Raw genomic sequence first — 10497 nt, 5'->3', positions numbered from 1 at the left:
TGTCAGATTTACCATTAATATCGAATTCCCAAAATGTCACTATAACAATTTGATAAAACAAAAAACCAACCACTGACGACGCACCTCGCATGGAGAGGCACATACACAGGCGACGGTGTTTTAAACTGGTTGTTTCAGTCTCTATCCTTTCCCTTTTCTAGTGAAATTACAAAGACTACTTAACAGTATTCAAGAAAAATCGATGCATTGAATATTTGACATGTATGTCGCTGCTGAAAAATTGTGAGTGGAGGTTGATGCATTTCAATTGTATATTTAGGAAACACTCTATTGTTTATATGGAATATATAGACTGAACATCTACAGGTACTGTTGGAAATGCATATCAAGGGGTGTTCAATTAAGCCTTTTTGAAGTAACGTCATAAGCCTTGTTTCAAACAGCTAAGAAATGAATCTGTTAAAACGCGTTTTATTTTATTTTTGTATGATTTGTTTATTCTTACTACATAGGTTGAAGATAATCAAAAGTGTTTTCTTGACTTTTTCTGTGTTGACATTTCTGTAAATATATATTATGGGCATTGCATAAGATTTCTTTTTTGTCTCACTTAACTGTTTATAACAAGGTGTTGCTATATGTATCCATTTGAACAGTGTATCTACCTGTTATCTACTTTTAATTTTAGTATTAAAAACTCATCAACAATACCAGGCGTATAATTAGGTACGCCAGACGCGCATTTCTTAATTAATAGACTCATCAGTGGCGCTCGAATCGAAAAATGTATAAGGCCAAATCATGTACAAGGTTGAAGATCATTGCGATCCAAAATTCCTAAAAAGTGCATTTCCTATATTGGTTACTGTGGATTCATTTATTTTCGTGGGTACCAATTTTCGTGGATTAAGGAAATCTTACATATTCGTGGATATTTAATTTCGTGGTTTTTGACAATGTCTGCATACAAGCCTATAGTAAATTTGCCATTCGTTGAACTTTCAATTTCGTGGTTAACATATAACTACGAAATCCACGAAAATTGGTATCCAATGAATAATAATGAATCCACAGTAGTATAGCACGTTCTTTTTTGTACTTTTGGTAGTTCTTTCATTGAGATTATAAGTTGAGGTTCTAAAGAAAAAAGACTCGTTCTGTCCAGCCAAATATCAACAATAGATATAGGAAGATGTGGTATGAGTGCCAATGAGACAACTCTCCATCCAAGTAACAATTTATAAAAGTAAACCATTATAGATCAAGGTACGGCCTTCAACACGGAGCATTGGCTCACACCGAACAGCAAACTATAAAGGGCCCCAAAAATTACTAGTGTAAAACCATTCAAACGGAAAACCAACGGTCTAAACTATATAAAAACGAGAAACGAGTTAGGACAGGTGCAAACATTTAAGCCTGTTCCATTTCGAGAACGTTGTCCGTGGTTGTCCTGGCATATACTTAAATGCTTTTTGGTGTCATTGTTGGTGATGATAGATCTTCCATGGTGTCTGTTAACTTGACGTTCCGCGTGAGAGATGATGACCTCTCAAAAATATTTCAAAATTTGTTTAATACTATGTTGAACTCATCTATCCAATTGAATTTAAAATAAAAGATGCCATTTTAACTGGAAAACATTTCCATCATGGAAATACATTTTCGAGAATTGATTGATTGATTATTGTTGTTTGCACTCACCCTATGAAGGGAATTATATTTATCCTCCCCATTCTGACCTCACGTGGCTGAGTATTTCCTTATCCGGCATAGTCAAACGACGTCAAATTTTAGCTGAAAAGTTAAAATGCCGGACAGGGGAAGACCATGGATGACCATATTTCTATATATCAGTGAACCCCATGTGATCTATTGGATAAGACGCATTCGATATATGTGTTTTATTTTGATATTAATTAACGTTATTGCAATCACAAAAAGAAATACATGGTTTTACATATGACCGCATTGTCGAGTAATGCTCTGTCTGTAAACTATAAGCGATATCAATAATGGAGGCTACTGTTTTATTGACATATCCTTGTTTTAGGAACTACAAAGAGTTTCGTACAGTCGGGTATGGCTTATATCTTGACTAACATCTATAAATTTGCAATGAGGAATGTGAAGAACAAACCTTACAACTTAAAGAAATTATTTCAGTTTTCTAATTGTGACCTGTCCATTTCTATACAGCAACAATTTAGCAGCGCCTGCATATGCAGTATATATCTCCCAGTTGATACGACATTCCAGATTTTGTATTTCTTGTAATTTCACTTATGGAGGTTTGTTGCTTACAAGGAAGCCTTTTTACTAAGGATTTCTAGTGGTAAAGTTGAAGTCATCCCTTCGGAAGTTTTACTTGCGCAATCATGAGTTGATTAACCGTTATGGAGCATCTGGGTCACAGATGATCATGATATGCTCCAATACGCAGCCATTCTTCCGTCCTATTATCTTCGATTCTGACATTATTGAATGAAACTTAACACCGAGTTTTTACTTACCTTAAGCAACAACACATGTCCAACACGGTTTCTGTTATTCAGTCTTTAGTCTTTAATGTCGCTTTTGCAGACTATTGTTTGTCTTTTTGTTGTTTTTAAGTTTTTTTGTGATGATTTGTTGGTCTCTTTTTGCCAAATGAGCTATGATTATTTCCTATCTTCCACTGAATGTTAAAAGTTATTCACATTTATTTCAACTATGGAAGATGAAGTGCTTGTTTTATACATGTAGTATAGACAACCTCCTTTTTGATAAGACTGTATGTTAATTCTGATATATTTCTGTGTCGATTTTCATATCTTATTGGCGCATACTACACGTCTTGTATTACTCATTGTCCTTGTCTTCCTTTTACCAGGACTGTAACATCACCAAATGCCATTTATCAACGAATTTTTACTTGCCATGAATAACACAACTGTGTTACCTTTCGGATGCACCTGCGTTCACCCCCATAAATGCGTGAACTTTTTGTTGCTCAATTCTAATTCTTAGTGTAGTGTTTTATGGACTGTTTGTTCTACCGTCCATTTTTTTGCTATGGTTGTTACTGTTTGTATTCAACTTGTAATTTTATATTGCCTTTAGGTAACTTTCAAATTTTTGAAAACTGAAGAAAAGGTTCGAAGGCTGGAACATAATCGCAAGATATTGATCCAAAAAATCAAATAAACTGATATCTGGTTGGGTAAACAACAAGTGCAAAACAAACAATAAACAATTTCAATGAATGTAGAAATGTAATTTTATTCTAAAAATAGAAAACAACAGATGGCAAGATCATGCAGAAAAAAAGAATTTAACAGCAGCAAATCAATCACTAATTGCTTGTAAATCGTTTTAATTTCTTCGAAAAGCTTTAATATGCATCCCCCCACTAAATGTGTTATTCTATGAATAACTCTAACCTTTGATTATGAGGAAAAAACAGGTATTGTTGTTTTAATTTTGTTTCAGTATCATACAAATATATATATTGATTGGATACATTTTGTTTTGTGTGTGGAATGATAAAGTATGATTCAACATTCCATAGAACTGAACATAAAATACAGGCACGTAATTATTTTACAAACTAATTTTCAATGTATCTCTGACTATTCTTGTTTTTTTTAAACAGACAAAACCCGTCATTAAAAGTAAAACGCTTATCATTTTCAGACGCATAATAAACTTATTTGATGTAAAATTTGAATTTAATGCAACGTTTTTGAAAATTTAAGAACTGCTTAACTTTCCGGAAGAAACTGAAACCCAAGGTTTTAAGTGGTTCCAATTTTTTTCTTTTATGTAGTGTTTGGATGTTTTCTATTGGCTATCATTATGGCTGCTCTTATCAACTTGACATTTTTATTGGCCGCTGTGTATTTTTTCTTCGAGTTTTATACCTTTATAGCACAATACAAATGTAAGAAACTATATGACACATTTACAATAAGTTTATGCTAAACAAATAGAGGAACAAGTAACACATCTTATACAAAATGTGGAGGAAAAAAATAAATAACTTAAATAAATGATGAATTTATGAAATCCAAGATAAATCACGTGCACCCTTAACATATATATATTAGAAACTTATGAAATAATAACTTTAAAGATAACTTATATTGATAAATCAAATAGAAATGCATCATATTTTCACATATAGATATGCAATGGCTGAGTATCTTATTTCATTATGTTGATTACTTCATGGCTTATCTCAGCAGAAAATCAAAAGTAATCAATTTAGGCTGTAGAACAAAAATGAAATAATGCCCTACCCACGTATATAGCGTTATCTTCATTTGAGGTGCCCGAATAAGATAATTAACTGTAATACTGCAACTGCCTTATTCGTGACGTTGATAATGGCTTTTCGACGATTTTTATCTTTAACTTCGTGAAAAATGCAGGTTTGCGGATTTCTTTCCGTTGGTCACTTTAATTCCAATTATTGATTTCCACCAAGTATAATGTCTTGAGAACATTTTAAAGAGAAACAACCTTGGATTGTCTCAAATATAATGTTTATTGAACTTGGCTTGAAACAGGATAGAAGCCTTGCACAAATGAATTGAAAATTTTGAGAAAATGAATAGTCATTCTATATATATAAGCTTGACGTATAAGACTTATCCGTTATACATTTAATGCACGTGTAAAGGACGATAGAGTTGTCTTCCTTTGACCATATACATAGTTTTTACGGAATACTGGTTAATTCCCTTGTCCAGCCACCTTTATTTGGTAATTATGATAAACTCATTAAATTTTGACAATACATTTATTATGGCGTGATTTGGAAACACGAATTTACGAAAGAGGACCATCAACCTCGGAAAAGGAGACATTAAAGTCCTCAGGGAACAAAAATATTTAATAGCACTTGTTTTAAAATTCCATTATAAGACAGTTGGATATTAAATTTAGGTAAAAGGGATATTCTGTTCATAAAACTGTTTTAATAGTATAAAACAAGTGATCTTTGACTGCTTTGTAGTTCAAAAGCTAGTTTTGTTATTTTTGGACAGTCCATTTCAGAAAAGTTTTTCGATATGTGTAGTTTGTAAAGTCTATGTATCTATTTCAATTTGAGATGACCGAACATTCTGTTATACGATTTAGCGCCCCCTACCCCCTCCCTTGCTTTTTTCTATTCAATCTTTCAGAAACCGGGAACTTAGGGTCTGTATGGGTTTATTTTTTTAATTTATTTCATATCAATGTCTTTAAATAACATTTTAAACTGATCATATGTAGATTGCTAGAACAAATTATTAACTAAGAATGATTTTGAAATGACGTATGTATGACATGTATGGCATTGTGGTTAAAAAGTTTGATTTGATTGGGTTTTTTTTATCTTCCTGGCTTCCTGATATGTTTGTAATATTTGACTTGACAATACAAATAAAAACAGAAAAAGTCTTGCATAACATTTGGTGTAGTGTGGAACATTTTACTAATATATATGTTTTACAAGTTCTCGAACCTACAAAAAAAATAGAGGCATTTCTTGAATAATCGATTAATCAAGGAGGAGCTGCTTCACAAAAGGGTAAAATGAAAAAAATAATATATACGTGCAGCTACAGATCACAAAAAGGTTAATTGTGATAAAGCCCATAGACATAATATTTTGTATTCAAACTTCTATGAAATAAAAGGGTAACTGGTATATAATGATAAAATGTTATATATACATTTCAGAATGCAAATACAAATAATAAAATAATATGTAATGTATGAGCGACAAAACAGTATAAACGTAACGAATTGATTTACAAATTTGTAAGAAATTGGAAAAAAAAAACACAAAAAAAATTTTTTTTTACATAAAAGAAGGCAACTATGGCAAATTTATCATTCTGCCTAATAGTTTTTTTAACTGGCTTGCAATTCTTAGTGAACTTTCAATTTAAAAAAAAACTTCTCAAAACAGTTGTCATTCTCATTAACCAGTTTTCAAATAATAACAGGAAATGAAAGTACAATAACATTTTAAGATTTTTTGTGTGTACCTTTCACTTATGAATGATTTTCTATCTAGGACATACATTGTTTTTCTTTTTTGGATCGTTGAACTTAAGGAAATCATGACCACGTGATCACGATAATTCTTACGGAATCCGTACAGGTGATCACGTGATTTTTAAAAGTCTTACCGAATCCGTACTTTAATTTTCAGGGATGCATTCTTTTGCGTTTAACCCTTTCTAGTCCAATTCGCTGCAATTTACTTTTGGTTAATTTCTTACTTTCTTTACATAATTTATAGAAATGAAAATGTTATCTTGGCATATTCGCGTAAGAAATATATTCGCATTAGCTTCCTAATAGCAAAGTAAACTATCCAACATACAAAAGACCAAAATCAATCACTCGCGAAGATTAGTTGGGTTAATTCAAATGGTATTTCACGTTCGAACTCATCAGACTATTAGATAAACTGATGTCCAACATAATCATTTCCTCTTATGCTACCGTCATTCTCAGTGCAGTAAGGATAACTTTAACATATCCCCAAAAACTTGTTTTCCAAAAAGCACAAATTATACTTAGCGTGACCATTTCTAACATGTATATACATTGATATATGGCCACATTGTTTCACATAACGAATTACGTTTCATATTATAATCAAACGATGCTTATAATTAATTATTTACAAAATGTACAGCACCAAAACGTTCAGTAAATGCATTAAATAAATCGTATAAATTAATCTTTCCAACAACAAAAAATCAGTTACACATATTTCGTATTTTCTTTCTTGTGCAAATCTCACATTTAACGTGACAACACCAATGAAATATACAACTACATCGTTCCTTCACAGTATATTCATTCGAGGTATAACCACGCCCACAACACATGAGGTCACAACCTTCAATTCCTATGGATGTGGCATTGCATTCTCTCCCTTTAGTCCCTTCGAAATCTATTGATGTGTCTTTATCACAGAACGTAGGAGAGTCTTCAAAATAAACAAGATCCCTCCGACCAGGAGGCTTGTGATTAAAGTTTACAGGCTCGAAACGAAACTTATTTTTTCTAAGTTTTCCTTTCCCTTTCTTCTTTTTCCGTCGTACACTTCCATTATTATCTATCAAATATAAGAGTAAATCTTTATACGAATCACAAACATAGATATCAATATTGTAGTTTGATATGATAGCATGCAAAAATAACAGGTCATATGACAGAAGATGTTTGCCATTAAAAAAAAATGTTTCAACATAAATACATGCAAAAAACTACAAAAATGTTAATCTTTTAAAAATCAATTATTAATTAACTTTTTTATGCCATTTCACATCTAATTAAGATAAATTGATATTTTGATAAAATCAGTTTTATAGAACTGTAAACCCAAATTGAGAGATATAAGGTTTCTAAACACGATCTAAAATTTCTGAACCAAAAAATAATTAAGTTATTTTACAAACATTTTATTGCAGAAAATCAAGTACTGTTAAGAAATTTGCTTGCAGACCATTCAGATACGTTACATCACTTCACAGGGCCTGCCCTCTTTACGTGTTTTGCATAGGTAAATCACAACCCTGTGCGCTATTAGAACAACTTAAAGAGTTTTAATTTGGCAGGAAATAATGTACTTGTTTTGTTCCCAATTAACAAGTTTTCAAATTTAATACAGAATTAACGTTTGCATTCTTCAGTTTAGCTTTTGACAATGCATTTGATTTATTAAAAGTAATATGAAAAGCATTACAGCACATGCACAGGTTCTCCGAAGCCCAACAAAAATACACATTTTGTTAAAAAAGCAAAAGCGTCAGTGCATCATACATTCATATATATAATTACGTAAATGATTAAGAATGAAATTTGTTGAGCTTTTAGTGTTCGCATATGAAACTAATATTTAACCTCAATATAAAAATAAGGAGATTTGGTATGATTGCAAATAAGACAACTATCCACCAAAATTCAAATAATGTGGATGTTAGCAATTATTGTCAACCGTACGTCCTAGCAATAATGGATTCAACCCAAGCCTTCACTTTTAAACCGAAAATTATGATTTATTTAAGCCGTTCTGTCTTTTGAGAAATTTCCAAAGAGGCATTTGTGAAATGAAAATATAACAGATGTTCCGTGTAAGAAGTAGAGTCTTAAAAATTACTACAGTGACTTTTTTAATTTAAAACGATCATACAGAAGATCCTAACTAGCTTCCAACAAACCAATGAAACATATACAAGTGTAGGAAAGATAGAAAATGACAATTCAACACCATGAATACAATTAATCTGGCAATCAAATTGAACTCTTTAATTGCCTATGAAATACAAGAATGGTTCAGAAGATCCAGAAAGGTAAACATGTGCTACATGGGAATTTAAATAAATCTTATACTTGTCGCAGATATAAATGGGAGTAAAAATTGGTAAATGCATGGTATTAAACAGAAAGAAATCAGATTATTGTATGAGTTACCATCTGCTAATAAACCAGCTCAAATTCAGGTTTATTCGATTTTGATGAATAATGTTTCTGTAATGGTACTCTAAGCGATAATATTTTTAAATTCGAGTCAAAAAGGAAACTCTAAATACCTGACACAAGAAACAGAACTGTATTTGACTTGATGATCAGGTACCTTATGTGGTTAATTTTTCAATATATGATAAGACATGCAATATTGAAACAAATCAAGGATCTACGAGGGAAATTAAAAACGTCTTATGGTGCAATTCATGGAAGATTGTTTGTTGTTCTACATGTATAGAACAACATAGCAAATATTGAAGGTTTTGTTTTACACCTTGGGCCGACCAGCTAGGGTTGTATTTTAACCTTGATAATTAACGGTTACAAATGTAGGAAATAGCAAAAAACTATAAAAAGAGGTGCTAGTTTAATTTTACATGATTTTTATGCTAGCATTAAATTGTTGTCAATCGTGATGGTTATATGTTGCAGATGTTGTATATATAAGTTGCATAACCTAATAACCACATCCATGTTATACCTAGACCTTAAATATTTTGCCAACACAAGCAAATAACTGTTAACAGTATAAAAATAAGGAGATGTGGTATGATTGCCAATGAGACAACCATCCAACAGAGTTCAAATGACGAAGGTAAAAATAAGCTTTTATTAACTTTATTTTTGTGCTGCTATTTTCACATTTAAGTATGACTTAAATCGATCAGTCATTGTAGAAACATTTTATTCAAGAGAATCAAGGATGCCATCTATTTAAACACTATCTATGTATTACAGATCCTTCTTGAACACACCATTTTCTGAAAGAAGATTTTCCTTATTTACGAAATCATCTAAGTCACGCCCAATCATAGTAATAAAAAGACAACTGCGTCCTCTCATAGTTATAAAAAAACAACAACCAAAGCAAAAGTGTAACATATATGGTCTTACCTTTTGGCAAACGTCTTCCGTCATTACCTAATCAAAATGGGTGAAAAATATGAAAATGACATGATGAAGCATTCAAATTGTAAAAAAATGATTTTCAGATAATTTGTATTTCGTAAAAATGCAAGACATACATAAACTATTAATTGAAAAAGAAACGATACAAAGGTAGGTGAGGCAATAATCCAAAGATATATTATAAAATAAACAATTTGCAAAGACGACAGCGCTTGTAATGCAATCTTTTGTCATGAAAGTTGCTAGTAGGATTATTGCTAGAAACTATAAAACTCAAATCTTCCAACAGGACTAAGGTCATAAATGTTGACTCATTGCTTCGAGAGAGACAAAAGATACGAAAGGGATATTCACTCTTAAGTCGAAAACAAACTAACAATGCCATGGCAAGAAGAAAAGAAAATCGATCATAAGACAAGTAACAGTATACAAAACACAACATTATAAACTAAAGACTGAGCAACACAAACCTTGCCAAAAACATGGGGTGATACTCCGGAAGGATAAGCATATCTATATCCGTCGTGTAACTCTTAGTGAGTATGTATCACGTTATAGCCAATTGGCAATTGACTCTTATATGACCCTAAGCCATCATCAAATTCATAAAACATGTCATGTAAGTTTTTGACCCTGAAACTAAACCGAATGTGAAATGAACAACAAAACAATCAAAAATTAAAAAGCGCAAAGAACACCACTAAAAACTAAAGCAAGAGCAGCATGAACACCTACTAAACAAAACTAAGGGTGATCTTAGGTGCTCCGGAAAGTATTATAAAAGACTGTACCAAATATCTTTATAAATTAACTTAAACTCGAAAATCCGACACTCATTACATTTTCTATAAAAAAAAATGTCTTCGTTTGAGTGCATTTTTTTGTTATTTAAATGCTGTTTATATTTGTTGGTACATACTGTGTAAGAGTTTACAAAAAAAAAACAGTGAGCAGTCGAAAGACTAAATTTCCTTTGTTTTGAAAGAAACATGTTCAAAGAACCACTTTACATTTACACACAAAATATGTTACTGTCCTTAATATTTGTGTCAAAAAGTTATTGATATATGTTAATCTTTGTAATGCTTGTTATTACAGGATCTCCTATAT

The 10497-nt window shown here is 31.6% G+C and overlaps 1 protein-coding gene across 3 annotated transcripts in view; it reads right to left on the bottom strand.

Annotated features, from left to right (window-relative positions):
* Positions 1–3202: 3202 nt before the first annotated feature.
* Positions 3203–10497, bottom strand: part of LOC127718112 (protein Wnt-1-like) — a 66160-nt gene continuing 58865 nt past the window's right edge. For 2 of the 3 annotated variants that reach the window (XM_052224053.1, XM_052224054.1), the window contains 2 exons: positions 9373–9399; positions 3203–7066 (listed from right to left, as the gene is read on the bottom strand). In XM_052224053.1, the coding sequence (XP_052080013.1) occupies positions 6705–7066; positions 9373–9399 (389 nt within the window). In that variant the 3' untranslated portion in view covers positions 3203–6704. The remainder of the gene's footprint in view (positions 7067–9372; positions 9400–10497) is intronic. The other variant, XM_052224055.1, reaches the window with a different exon arrangement.

Source organism: Mytilus californianus, unplaced genomic scaffold (genome assembly GCF_021869535.1).
Source record: "Mytilus californianus isolate M0D057914Y unplaced genomic scaffold, xbMytCali1.0.p SCAF_10, whole genome shotgun sequence".
NCBI classification, from domain to species: Eukaryota; Metazoa; Mollusca; class Bivalvia; order Mytilida; family Mytilidae; genus Mytilus; species Mytilus californianus.
The sequence above is the reverse complement of the archived record's forward strand: the minus strand, read 5'-3'. Positions and strand labels throughout refer to the sequence as shown.